The following is a 15,069-nucleotide window of genomic DNA, read 5'->3' on the forward strand; positions in this document are numbered from 1 at the left end:
CATAACAAGGTAAAACATAGATTTAAATCACCAAAATAGAATAAATGCAATACAATATAATCGATAACACGTATAACAAAAATGCAATAAACATACTCTGAACCATATTTAATTAACAAAATATATCATTTATTTGTTTAATTTACAGTTGCAAATCAAGGAATATGTAAGGACAGATAAAGACATCTGAAAAAAAAACAGTTACAAATAACAACATAAAGGTAGCTATATATTTTGGACAATATTATGAATCAGATTTTTTTTTTAATTAACATCAAAATATATTTTAAAATAAATGAATTCACAAAATGAATATGAACAATAAAACGGATTTAAAGTATCCAATTAATATAAATACATTGTGCTAATAAATAAACGTATAGTAAAAAATTAACACTATATTTAATGAACAACTATGTAACTTATTTCACATTAGTTTAATTTACAGTTAATGTGAATGATCCACTGTCAAGCAAACCCAGAAATACATAAGGACAGGTAACATAAAAGCATACTTTCATAAGAAACTTGCTACGCATTAGTTTAATCTGATATCAATGCCGTTACAATTTAATTATCATTTAATTAAACATGTCAGGCCCATAGAAATGTTTATTTCCCCCTCATTCTTGCAACGTGAACTGTCTATGTGCAGCAGCATCATGTAGTTCACCAAGTTCAGAATCTAGTGATTAGAATAAGAGGTAGGGGCGGGGTTTGTTCCGTGCACGTCGCTCGGGGCCGCGCATCAGCCGCTGAGCCCAGGACGCGCGCACTCTGCTGCTCGTTCTTTGTCCTCCATTGCAGCTGGTGTTCGCAGCTCCGCCGCACAGCGCAGGCCCGAAGTAGCGCAGCCGCTCTGAGGTTAGTGCCCTACCGCGCAATCTCCAGCCATTTCAGCCCCGGCGCAGCCGCACCAAACAACCCGGCAGCGTTTGCCTTTCACACACTCGGATGCAGATCGCGACGATGCGAAACAGAACTTGGGATGATATCGGGCGCGTTTGACAGGATTGCAATTATTATTTAACGTTAACATTACCCCGCTCAAATTGGGGCAAAAATAATCATGGCGCAGGCGCAGGCCTTTGGCCTAACGTACTGAATTTAGATGTGTAATCGAATCGCTGTTTTGTTCAGATGCTAAATGTGATTTCAAGACCAGATAGCTGGCGTTTATATTCTTGCTTGGGAATCCAATTTAAATGCGTGTTTAACCTTAAATATCATATTAACACAGCAGTGTTATCGAGCACTCGACGCTTTATATCGCTTTATAGATTAGTCGACAACGGTGCCGGTTAAATTTGATCTAAAAGATTATTTAATATGTTTTGCACCTTATCTGAATGTTTACTGTTGTGTTTGAAATAACAGTTTGAATTGTGTTAGTGTTTTAATATTTCACTAACAAAAGGACCCGCTCTCTTTACACGTATTATTCACAGTTTGAAAATAACCGCCATTTATGTGTTTGTTATTGATGCTGGACTTAACTAACGTTAGTCTATATCGACTCAGTCATTTCGGAGGTTCAAGCCTAACGTACCTTTTACCTTTTTTTAATGACTCTTTGAGCATGTTGAAATGTCTTTTCGTGTTTGTGAACGTTGTTCGTGACTTGGTCGAATCAAATGTAGCGTTTTCCAGAGCTTCAGTGTCAGGCCATTGAATTGAACGGAACGAAACCGTAGCTGCGAGCTGGTTTATTTATCTATGTGGATCGTTCATAGCACTTACGTCATCCTTAGATATTCCCCCATACGTTTTTATTTTGGTGTCATATTTTTTTTTTAATCCAAAACTTTTAGTACGTTAAATGTAATACACACTGCCTGCTGTCAGAGATGCCATTACAGTATCATATTATTCAATAAAAACGTTAAAAAAAACCTGTGTCATTTAGTTTGTCACTGATACAGCTTTTAATTATTGCTGAAAATTAATATAGATGTATTTTCATATGATTGCCAAAATATAATACATACAGTAAATGTATATGCTGTTGTTGATATTGAATATTTACGTATTTTTTGGATAAATACTGAAAGCTGTCAGACTCCAGCCAAACCTCTGTAACACATTATTAATGTAAAATACATATTAAACTTATGAACAAATTGTATTGATTGTTTGTAATGATTTGTGAACCCTACTGGTAGGGCTGCACAATTAATCGAATTTGTAATCGCAATTACAATTACAGATGACACAATTATGTAATCGTTTAAAGGCACAATTATACAAAAAAAAGTTCACTTACATCATTCTGTGTGCATAAGATATGTTGTTGTTCTCTCTACAGATTATCTTAAGGGTTTTTTTCCCAATTGTTTGAATTTCTTTGTTTTAATATAACATAATACCATGCATATATTTACTTTGGTTTGGTTTCTCAGAAAAAATAAATAAATAAAATGATAATAATAATAATAATAATAATTATATATATATATATATGATATTTGAGGCTTAAAAAAAGTGTTTTCCGCTGGTTTATTTTGATATAACAATATGGCATGCAGTGGCTTCAAACAATGGCATAAAGCTATTAAAAAAATTATTAAATCTAAATTGTGCTAATCGTAATATATAATCGCAATTACAATTTCAAGGGAATAATCGACAATTATGATTTTTGTCATAATCGTGCAGCCCTACCTACTGGAGAGATTTATAAAGCAACAATAAGTGATTCAATAGCTTCCGAAAGTGCTTGTGAATAGAAAGGAAAGGATCCCTTTTCTATAAACATTAAATGTAAACTATGTACGATAAATAGCTTGTACATTTTTGTACTTTTACATTTAGTTTAAATAGCTACTGTGGAAAGATTTTTTGCTGATCCAGGCCAAATTTTTGAATGCATATGCAAAGACAATACATGTATTTGAACATTTCTCCCTCTCAAAATAATTGGTGCGTGACAGTCACCTCATCTATGAAACTACATGAATCAGTTACTTGTAGAATTTGTGCGCTGATATATTATATGTGTGTGTCTCAGTGTGTTTGAGAGAAACTGTATCGGGTGATGGAAGACCACACGGTGCATCAGACAGGGCACATGACCACCATCGAGGCCCACGCCGTCGCTCAGCAGGTCGGGCAGGTGCACGTTGCCTCGTACACAGAGCATGCCATGCTGAGCGCTGACGAGGATTCACCCTCCTCGCCTGACGATGATGCTTACGATGACTCCGATATCCTCAACTCAACTGGAACAGATGAGGTCACCGCACATCTGGCTGCTGCAGGTAGCTTCCATCACATTGTTGTATTCTGACTTGTGGTTACCAGACAAACCACTAGATGGCGCACTTAAACCATAAATTGTCAGTCTACCAATTTGGAGTAGACGTCACGGTTAGTGTGGGATTATAAACTAAAAAGAATGTATGACGAGTTGATTTCTCGATTTTTCACAATCCATATGTTGAATGATATAGAACATCTAAAAACAACTGAATTTATTCCCCCAAATTTTTTCAGGGCCTGTTGGCATGGCAGCAGCTGCAGCTGTGGCAACAGGGAAGAAACGAAAACGGCCGCACATCTTTGAATCAAACCCTTCAATCCGTAAAAGACAACAGACTCGCTTGCTTAGGTGAACCATATTCTCAGTATTGTTCTAGGTATTGTAATGTAACAGTATATAGATAGAAGAACTGACAGAATTTTATTATATATTTATATATATATATATATATATATATAAGTAATATTTTGAATCGGTCTTTGTTCAAATTGTTGTCATTTGTCATTTATTTATTTATAATTTTTTTATTAAAAATATGGTTTAGATATTTTCTATTTATTAGTATTTCAGTTTTAATAATTTTAGTACTTAAACTTATTTCAGTTAGTTTCCAGGGGTGGAACAAAAAAAAAAAAACATATTTTATTGTAGCATTTTTCCAATTATGCCAATTACAATTCAATTGTATTTAACAGTTCCTAAAGGAAACCCTGTCCCTCACTTTGTCTGCAGGAAGCTGAGAGCGACTCTAGACGAGTACACGACACGGGTTGGCCAGCAGGCTATTGTGTTGTGCATCTCTCCCTCTAAACCAAACCCTGTGTTTAGAGTGTTTGGAGCTGCACCGTTAGAGAATGTGGTAAGTATATTTATTGTGCTTTTTGCCTTCATATCATTTGCACTGTTTAAAATTCCATCCCTGTTTTGGCATGTCTTGTGATCAGGTGAGAAAATACAAGAGTATGATTCTGGAGGATCTGGAAAATGCTCTGGCTGAGCACGCGCCCCCTGGTGGTGGAGAACTCACCTCTGAATTGCCTCCACTGACTATTGATGGCATACCGGTGTCTGTGGACAAGATGACACAGGTGGGCAGCAGGTGGCACTATGAGCCTGGAATGCAAGTTTTTTGAGTTTTCTGCTTTGACATGCAATTTGACATTTTCTAGACTCATGAGGGCAGCAGTTAATGGAGACAGAGAACAAGTCTCACTTCATCCACTACAGGGCTTTAGCACAGGTTATTTGAAGCCTTTTGGCCTAACATAAGACCATATAGCCACTACATTTGCCAGCTCATTGCTCATTACCCCACATGCTGTTTGGGGCCGGACTGCTGATAGTTGGTGTCTCTCAGGACAGACACACCTTGCTTGGCTTGTGGCAGTTGGAGGCAGGTCTGTGCAGGGATCATCAGGTGAGGCTTGTGCCCGCGAGTAATTATCCGGCACATCGTGGCTGAGCACAGAGGTTTCTGATTGGCTCCCAAGTGGATTAAGAGCAGAGCTGAGGGAGGGAATGGGCGGCTGATCTGTGTGTTTGGGGCGTGAGATTCCTCTTAATTCCTTCGCTACGTAATTAGACCATCTGCACAAACACAAAGAAGAGCCTACAACTCTTGATGCTGATATGGACAGTCTGTTACATGATTTTGAACCGTGTTCCTAACCGTATTTAAGTTCAGATATTTAGGTCTCAGCAGTCGGCAATTTTCTTTTGGCTTTTATTTGCAATTAAATTTCTTTATTTATTTTCAGTGAATTAATTAGTTCTATAAAAAAAAGAAATATTTTAGCTTTTTTCCTCAAATCCTTCTTCACTAGCTCTTCGCCATGATGTTGTCGTCTGTCAGCATTCAATGTCAGGCTTATAGCAAGTGTTTTTGTGAGCGAGAGGGAGAAGCTCTTTTGGGAACTGACTTATTCCTCCCAAGCCAAATTTAGCCTGTGGTGTCGAGGTGAACAGACGTTGCTACAAGAGCGCTGTGCAGTACAATCCCTGACCTGCCTATGGAATTACCAAGGGCACTGAGGGGGCTGGGATAAACTCCACCCAGGATGGAGCTGTCACTGGGCTTATGGACTGCCCCGTACAACTCAGTGTGTTTGTTTGTTTTTTAAAGTCACTGGACTTAATGAGCCCCTTTATTGTCATGTTAATACCGTCACAATTTCGCAGTAAGGTTTTTAAAAAAAATTTTTAGGTTACCACTTTTATGGTGAAAGCATACATTTTAAATCTAATCAAAACTAGGTTGGCATCCTTGTAAAAATTGTGTACAGAATTTCAGTTTATTATATATTTTGTATTTATTAGCGTATTGATTTGTGATTGGGCTCATTTGTTTCATTTCCCTTATGTCTATTTAATCAGCACAAAAGCCGTGTTATAGGGTTGTCGTTTTTTCGTAATATTTAAACAGGTGATTGTGTGAGCAAAAAAAAACGTACAAATTCCTGTTACGTCAAAGCTGAAGTTTCAGTAGCCATTTCTCCAGTCTATAGTGTCACATGATCATAACCATAATACAGTTTTTCTGGAACCTTATTTAATAGAATGTTCAAAAGAATAGCGTTAATTTTGATGAAAATATTTCATTCTATTAAGAAATGTTTTTACAGTCGCTTTCAATCAATTTAATGCATCTCTGCTGAATAAAAGCTGAAAAAATCCCTTTCAGTGTGCTGGAGCCTCACCCATGGATTAGCCTTTTAATAGAAATGTAATAGTCTACTTTTAGCTTTCCACGAGCTATGTGTGGACAGACTGTCTGCAGGAGAGAAAAATGAATGGCTTGCTGTTTCCAAATCTTTTTTTTTTTTTTTTTTCAGATTTTATTTTTACAGGGGCCAAGCTTTGCTTTGCCACTCCCAGTATTTAAATCTCACACAGTGATTGTGTTACATTTTCTGTTTTACAGGCCCAGCTCCGAGCATTTATTCCGGAAATGCTGAAGTATTCGACAGGCCGTGGAAAGCCTGGCTGGGGGAAAGAGAGCTGCAAGCCCATCTGGTGGCCGGAGGACATTCCCTGGGCAAACGTACGCAGTGATGTCCGAACAGAGGAGCAGAAACAGAGGGTAGCGTTGGGTTCTCACATTATGAATAATAATAGCTCCGTTTTCTTTAGGTTTTTTTTCTCCATATTCCTGATATGTATGTGTTTTGTTAAAATGCTTAAAAAAAAAGTATTTCATTTTTTTGGAGCCTATGAATTGTGACATCTGAATCGAAACAAATGAGCTAAAGCTTGCATCACCTTGACTTATCGAGGGCTGGTTTCTGTTGGAAACAGGTGTCATGGACGCAAGCCCTGAGGACTATTGTTAAAAACTGTTATAAGCAGCATGGGAGAGAAGACCTGCTCTACGCCTTTGAGGACCAGATCACCACACATCAAGTTACCACAACAGCCACACACAGCATTGCTCACCTGGTGCCGTCACAGACCGTAGTGCAGACGATCAGTAATCCTGATGGAACGGTCTCGCTCATACAGGTGACCCCAGGTCCCAGCTGTGGGAACAACTGCACGGTTGTTTTTCACTACGATATAAACTAGCTTCACTGGAGGACTTCATTTAGATCAGGGGGAGACCAAAATATATAATCCATATATCTCTAACAAATAATATTAAAGACAACATGACAATATATACTTACTATTTACATCTTTAGTACACGTAACTTGTCTTACTTGTTTTATTTTTGTTTAGAAAATTGCAATAATTTTCATCAAAATGGTCAAAAGTGTGAAGGGTTTTACAATGTCATAAAATAAAAATCTGTTCAAACTCATTTTCTTCTGAACAAACACTGTTACATCAAACAATCCTGAAAAAACTGTATCATGGTTTCCACAAAAATATTAAACTGCACAACACTAATCGACACTATTCATAAATGTTTTTGAAGCACCAAATCAGCGTATTTCAGTGATTTCTGAAGCCTTGTGTTACACTGAAGACTGGAGTAATGAAGCTTTGCCATCACAGAAATAAATTACATTTTAAAGTTAATATCGTAAAGTTCTAATATATTGTATAATAAAATAACATTACTGTCCTTTCAAAAACATTGAAAATTCTTACCAGCCCCAACCCTGAAATGTTCATTTTTGTTGAGCTTCTAATAAGATTATGTATTTATAAAAATATATATTCAATTAGAAAAAAGTCAAATCACTAGTGGTCACATTTAAATAGTATTCCAACAGCATTCTAAAATCCAGTTTGTTAACTGATCCACAGGTTGGCACAGGAGCCACTGTAGCAACACTGGCGGATGCATCCGAGTTGCCAGGCACGGTGACGGTGGCCCAGGTCAATTACTCCACCATGACAGATGGAGAGGTAACTTTAACATTCTTTCTTACCTGAATATTCCATGAGTTTGCATCTTGTGCATGTTCTTTGCTGTCCTCACAAACATACTGTGGTTTTAGATCATATTTCTCCCTTCACTCCTATTACTTTCTTTCTGTCTCTAAGGTGGAACAGAATTGGGCCACACTACAGGGAGGCGAGATGACCATCCAGACCACGCAACCGTCAGAGGCCACGCAGGCTGTGGCCTCCTTAGCCGAAGCTGCGGTTGCTGCCTCGCAAGAGATGCAGCAGGGGGCAACTGTTACCATGGCACTCAACAGGTACTCATGGGAAGTAGCGGTGAAGTCGGGGTCAGAGAAAGAGAGAAAGGAAATACTGAACCGCAGCAGCATCTAGGTGCAGGTTTATGTCCCCAGGGTCTTGTTACCTGAACCTGTTCTCCTGTTTATCACAAGCTGATATAACCAGCAGCTGCCCAGAAATACAGCACAGCAGGAACAATTGGTAGATGCTCCATTCCCACAACAATTAGGCTGAGGAGGCATTGTTTTCTGCTCAGCAGCCTTTATTAAAGCAGTAAATCCACTCTGCTTAGAAACAAACAGAAAAAAAGTCTGTAAATTCGATATAGTATGGAAGCGCATTTACACCCAGCAAGAAAAAAAAAAAATGCTTTATTAAATTCAAATGATGAAATTTCAAAAAAGTGAACAATTTCAAAAAAGTACTAGTTAGATATTAAAAATCTTTGAGATAATACAAAAGTATGAAAGTCGGTTAACATGCTGATTTAAGTAAAACATGTTGACATGCTGTTTCAATTTATACTTCAACATAATTTTGAGTTATTGTCATAATTTAGATTTTTGTACTATGTCGTAATTATGAGCTCATCAATTTAAGCTTTTCATGACAGCTATGTCATTGACTTGTTTAAATGTAACTTTTTTTTTAACCTAATTTCAACTTCTTAAATAATTACAACTCAAAATGTTGAACTGATCACAAACCTTGTTAAATTATGACTCCATTACAAATTAGAAAGTCAATTTTGACATACTATCAAATTAAAATATTCAAAAAAAAAATTAATTTAGAATTTTTCTCTCTTAATTATAATTAAGAAAGTCTAAATTATGGCATGATTTTGTTATAATTATGATTAACTAAAGCATAATTGTTTTTAAGTGACAGAAATGGGTTTATGTATGTTGGACATCTATCATGAGAGGCAGTAGAACTTGTATAGGAGCGTTATGTTATTTTCAGGTGTCTTTGAGTGACTTCCTGCTCTAGGGGGCAGTACACACCAAACCACATCAGTGCACTTCAAATCCTAAATAAAGCATTTGTTGTTTCTGAAATTAATGCGACATTATTTCCTTATTTTGTGTGTGTGTGTGTGTGTTGCAGTGAAGCAGCAGCTCACGCAGTGGCGACATTAGCAGAAGCGACTCTTCAGGGCGGAGGCCAGATCTTGTTAGCGGGAGAAACAGCGGCCGCAGTAGGAGCTTTAACTGGCGTTTCAGATGGCAGTGGTATGAACCTCCTCTCTATATCACAAGCAACCACATTTACACTCTTTACCTTCCTGACGCTTACTGGATGAAGCTGAAACAGGAAAGTTTAGGATGGGCAAACATGAAGAAATGTACCCTTCGTCATCACTCGTCTAGGTATGTGATGGCACGTATGTGTCTCCTGTAAGGTGTGTTAGAGTGTGAGGAAGTCCGTGGAGGTCTACTGTAATCTCCAGGGTGTTTGTGGGACAGATGGCGTGTGTGTGACCGGTGTCACAGACCCCAGCCTCTACACTTCTCTCTAATCCTCGCTTTGCCTCAACCACTAAGCACTCTGCATATGCACAGCAGCCTCCAGTACTAGTGCTTACACATGCATTAGAAGCCATGTTACAGTGCTAATGTGTACTGGAGGCATCGTGAAGTAGCACATGACACATTTCCTCTTTTAGTTATGATATACTGGAAATTAGATTGAAGGAAGCTAGAATATCATCAAAAAATTTATGCATTTTTGTCTTCCCAGTCATTTCCCATTGAAGCTCATTTTACATCCATATTTTGATATGTCAGCGGAAATGGGAAATGATTGCAGAGAAAGGGGAAGTTTTTTGATAAAAAAAAAAAAGATTACAAAGACAAACTTTTTGGGGGGTATGCACCAATATTATAATTCTGGCCAATGCAATAAGCTAATAAATATTTTGATGTTATGTTTCAACTAATGGCCAATATCAAAAAACAAAACACTTTACAATATGGTTCCATGAACTAACTGGAAAAATAATTCCAAATAACAATTCTGTGTTAATGTTAATTTAAGCAATTATCGGCCAGTTTATATTTAATATTTACTGAGACTATAATCAGTATGGTGCGTCCTTAATTTTTTATTTATAATTTATTCATTATCAGTAAGACCTGGAACATGTATTTGTTAAATTAAAATCGTGATATTAAAAGTCATAAGTATGAATATAGTAGAAATCAGGTACTAAGTCATGACAAGAGAAAAAGTTCATTAATGATTAATTGATTTGGTGCATCCCTAATATTTTTTTTATTATTATAATTAATTCATTAACAGTAAGACCAGGGACATTCATTAAGAAAAGTAAATGGTGTCCATGTAATTTAATGTTGTTCTACTCCAAATTTGGCCGAATCATGTGTGGCCGTTTCCCGGTGACCTATCTTACCTCTAGTGTCCTGGCTTACCCCATTGCCCCCAGTGACCATAGTGAAGCCCCTCCTCCTCCCCCTCCTAACCCCCAGGAACCCTCTTAAAGGGCTTTGATCCTCTCCATTATCAGTGCATAGTCTAATCACAGAGCCAGCTGTCAGCACCGGGAAGCCCAGTGTATAAAACACACACACGCTCGCATTACATTAGGAGAATAGACAGGAGCAAGGAGTGTATTTAAACATTAAAGCTGATTAGCAGGCATTAAAACTCCCCATTCTGGGTACATACATACATATATATATATATATATATATATATATATATATATTTGACTGTGTTTGTGACTATGTATACTGACGGTACTGACCTTCCCTAGAAAAGTTGCATGTTTAGAGAATGCTAGTATGTCCTTTTTCCCACATATGTAACGGAGTACATTGACTGCTGATCTGAACCAGCAGTAAGTTCCAGAGAGCCGTCCCTACCCAAAATAAGGCCCTTACCTTTAAACTAAGCAATTAAACCTAATACAAGCTGTGGCATTGGGAGGCTTGGGAGAGAGCGTAGTCAATAACAGACACTTGAGGGGAAGCCAGCGTTTATTGAGCTTATTCAATCAGTGAAATGGCAGTGCAGGAGCAGCTTTGAAGTGGCTGGTCTGAGGAAATCGTGACTGATTTACGTTTCCTGCTCCAGTGCCCCTCTTTCACTTCGTATGCCTCGTAGACACCCCTCAGTGTCATTGTGATTGAGGGGTTTGTAAGCATTTCACTCAAAAAAAAAAAAAAATGCTTCCAAACTCCCCGTCAATTATCGAGAGATGGTGTGATTGAGAAATCGGAGCATTTGGACTGAGCCACTCATATGCCATGTGGAGAAAATAATTTTCTGATGTTCTTTTTAAGGGGGGGGATTTCACAAAAAAAAAATTTATTCCAAAGAGGGAGATTTTCTTTTCAGTGCAAAGATCATTATAAAAATATATATATATATATATATATATATATATATATATACACATACACACACACACACACACACACAGAGATGTGACAAACACAACATTTATGTTGATGATTATTTTATACACCCACAATTATTTGTGTTGTTTAAAGTTTTTTATATATATATTTAATAGGGGTGGCACGGTTCGCTGAAAAAAAAAAATCACAACCGTTCGGTTCACCACACACGGTTCTGCACATGCTGGGACCACGGTTCAACTTAGATCTGTCAAAGCACCTGTAATATGGTTTGCTATAAATAACAATTAGACCTAAAACAAAAAGGGTTCAGCTAATATGTGTTTCTGTTGATGGATACGCATTCTGGCTTCCCAGACATTACAACAACAGCGATGAGAGAGAGAAAAAACAAAACCCTGGACAAATCATTCACTTTTGTTCAACGCGAATCCCATATTCTGGAATATGAGCAGTCATTTATTCCGTCATCATCCAGGTGCTGATAGCGCGCACTCACAGATGAGATCTGAACAGCACACGTTAATATGTGGTTAAACTAAACTCATTTAAGCTTTGTCAGTTAAAACATTTAAGAGCCAGAGGACGCGAGCTCGTGTGCGCATTGAAAAGATTTGTGTGTGCGCTCATCTGAAGCAAACCCGCACTTCAGAACACGCGCAAATATTAAGCTCTCTCTTAAGTATTGTTTAAATGGACAAATTCAGACAAATATGGACCGATATGCAATGCTGTTTTACATTTGATTACTTTTTGCTGATGCCGATCCTTTTTTATACCTGAATTTAACGTCAAAACCAATCTGCTTTTGTGTTGAGCTGAGAATATAAGCTCATCTGATACTTTATCTGATACTTTATCTCATCAGATAAAGTAACTCACAGGCTAAGTGGCAAATTGGATTAAAAAATGAGCCATTTCTTGAGATGCTGGGACAGGGTTGTGCATCATTTTTTAGGCACGCTTTTATCATCGTAAACATGCAATGCACAAATCCAGTGGCCTACAGGACAGGTGTCTACCCTTAACTGTGAAACTTACTGGATGGGACAACTGGTCTCAGTTATTTCTGACCTTCTGCTTTGCCATACGAGTTTGCAGCCAGGACAGATTGGCCACCCTCTCGCCCACCCCAAATTACTGCAGAAGTAATCCAGGCTGCTACGCTCACAGACTAGGTAGATTGAGAAAGAGAGAGGGGTCTACCTCGCGTCAGAGAGAGAAAGAGAGATGGAAGCTGGGAGCGGCCACCTCAATTACTCCATTGTTCCGCATTGCAGTGTGATGCAGTAGCCCTGCCCTCTGTCCGATGTTTAGAGCCGGCCCTGTCCACGTAGCACGCAAACTCTTAACAAGGCTGCTCGATCGCACACACGCTCTGTGGCATCATCCAACTGCACTTCAAAAATCCCCTCCTTCCAGCTGTCTCAAATGTCAACTACGAATGTCCCAAACCACTAAGCCACCACCTACACTGATGACATCATAGGCCTGCTAAACATCTTCAGCTAAATCTCTGAATAATAGTTTGTACCATCAGAAGTTGTCTTGAATAAATGTAACCGGTCTGTTTCTCGTCCCAGGTCTCGTCCAGATTCCAGTCAGCATGTATCAGACTGTCGTCACCAGTTTGGCCCAGGGAAATCGACCCGTTCAGGTGGCCATGGCTCCCGTAGCCACACGAATAGACAACACGGTAACGCTTGACGGACAGGCGGTGGAAGTGGTGACCCTAGAACAGTGACATACTCTACCCCTGCAGGTGTGTGGGACAGGACATACAGCGCCTATGTGAAGTAGCTGCTGGAATATAGTGTAAAAATGATATTTGAACCTGTTCACATGTCTGCAGGGGGTTGGAACGTTTTTTGTTTTTGTTTTGTTAGTGTTGTTAAATTAAATTTTTTAGGCTGTTGTTTGAGAACTATATTGCATTCAGAACATACGTAGGAATTACAGGCTAATTGTTTTTCTACAATTACAAGAAAACAAAATCAACATTTTCAGCCTTCAAAAACTATTGTTATTAACAATACGATGTTATTAACATTAACAATGACAATTTCTTCCCATACAAGGCTTGTGTTGGTCATTAGATATTTCTTCATTTTTTTTTTTTTTTTTTTTTTTTATCTAGGTCTCTGTGTCTATATATATCGTGAACCATCTTGTGCCATATTTGACTTATTTCATTAATATATTATGTGTAAATTGCATTACGATTATAGTGTTAGATCCCATTGACTACTGAGATGACATGCATGTTTTTTTGTCAAGCTGTATAATATAGATTTTTTTTTTTTTTTGTATGTATGTATTTCACATTAACTTCCAATGTAAAAAAAATTGTATGACCTTGAATGATTATGTGGTTTATTGAATGAGACCACCATTTCCTGTCGGTACAGAACAGTTATGAAATTTGAGCAGTCGCTCAGTGCTATCTATAGACTTTCACTCAATTGTACTATTAATCTATAATTATAAATGTCGAGGACTTACCAATGACGAGGCTGAAGATGTAGCACTCCATATCGTTCAACTTATATACTTCAGGACATGAACAGAACTTTACATGTGGTATATTATTATTTTGGGAACTGGTTCTGTTAAGAAACTGCTGGGGGAAATGTTTTATTTATTTTTTATTTATTTTTCTAAATGTTTTTGTTTAGATGTGCGCTCATATCACACGCTGAAAGATTGAGGTATGATAGAGGATGTATTCTAATGTGATTCCATGTATTGCAAAGTGAAAGAACCGTCATTTCATATTTTCCTTCATCTCACAAGCTCTTCGTGTATTGTTTCTACAATGCAAATTTGTGTAGCAGATATGGATTTTTTTTTTTTTTTTTTTTTTTTAAAGCACCTCTTCCACCCATAACCCATCAAGTTTTCTGCTCCTGGTCGCATTGAATTTTTATATGACTGAAACCTCATAAAACAAGATCCTTTTTATGTACATTTTGTAAAATACAAGGTCTGATGAAACTGAACTCTCCCATGTTGCCGGTGAAAGAATGATTGTGACATTGGGAGAGTTTATCATTCCCTTTTTATCCAGTGTCGAAAATAAAATGGCCACTGTTCAGAATTGTGTCTTTGAAGATTATTGCTCAAAAATATTCGCAGGTGACAAGGAAAGTGCTTTTGTTTTAGAGCACATAAGGCTACATAATGAAATATTGAAACAGGTTTTTTTTAGCACATTCACAGTACCATTATAAATCAGCAGGTGTTTTACATCATAATTATGTTCATATTGCTATAATGTGTATTTTAGCAAAGTTGGAGTTAGGTATTGACCAATCAGCATCCAGAGCCAGAGTGTTACAGTCCTAAACTAATGAGGTAATAAATCCCAAAATCGATTCATAAATTTGGTAATCTACATGTATTTAGATCAAGGTCACATCATCTTTCACTTGAATTTAAGTTGTCCCATCACAAAAACTGACCTTTTTACCAAAAAAAAACATGGTGACATCCGTACCCCATCACAAGCTTGTGGTAATGGATGGGGCTCTTGTTGAATCATAAACCCTGATCCCTCTCTCCTGGATAAAACCTGGATTTAAGGCCTGTGTCCTTCTGCAGAGGGAGGGAAACACTAAATCCATCAGGCACAGCACGCATCCCAGCATCCCACTCCACTTCCAGATTATCAGCGCAGAGTAGCGTGATCGAAGAGAGATTTAAAGCGTGACTGTTTGACCACAGCCGTTCTGAACAGAGCAAAACGAGAGGGAGATGTCAGGGAAGTGTGTAAGGAGAGTGAGGACTTGTGTGTT

At 37.8% G+C, this 15,069-nt stretch overlaps 1 protein-coding gene across 1 annotated transcript; it reads left to right on the plus strand.

The window, feature by feature from the left end:
* The first annotated feature begins 710 nt into the window (after nt 1–710).
* LOC113047768 (nuclear respiratory factor 1-like) lies at nt 711–14,372 on the plus strand. The gene is made up of 11 exons (XM_026209049.1): nt 711–864; nt 3,008–3,257; nt 3,493–3,607; nt 3,992–4,118; nt 4,204–4,347; nt 6,180–6,338; nt 6,554–6,757; nt 7,509–7,610; nt 7,749–7,906; nt 9,000–9,124; nt 12,859–14,372. Exons 2-11 carry the CDS (start codon nt 3,035–3,037, stop codon nt 13,017–13,019), a joined length of 1,518 nt encoding a protein of 505 aa, XP_026064834.1. The 5' UTR covers nt 711–864; nt 3,008–3,034; the 3' UTR covers nt 13,020–14,372.
* The last annotated feature ends 697 nt before the right edge of the window (nt 14,373–15,069 follow it).

This window comes from Carassius auratus, chromosome 29 (genome assembly GCF_003368295.1).
Source record: "Carassius auratus strain Wakin chromosome 29, ASM336829v1, whole genome shotgun sequence".
Taxonomy (NCBI): Eukaryota; Metazoa; Chordata; class Actinopteri; order Cypriniformes; family Cyprinidae; genus Carassius; species Carassius auratus.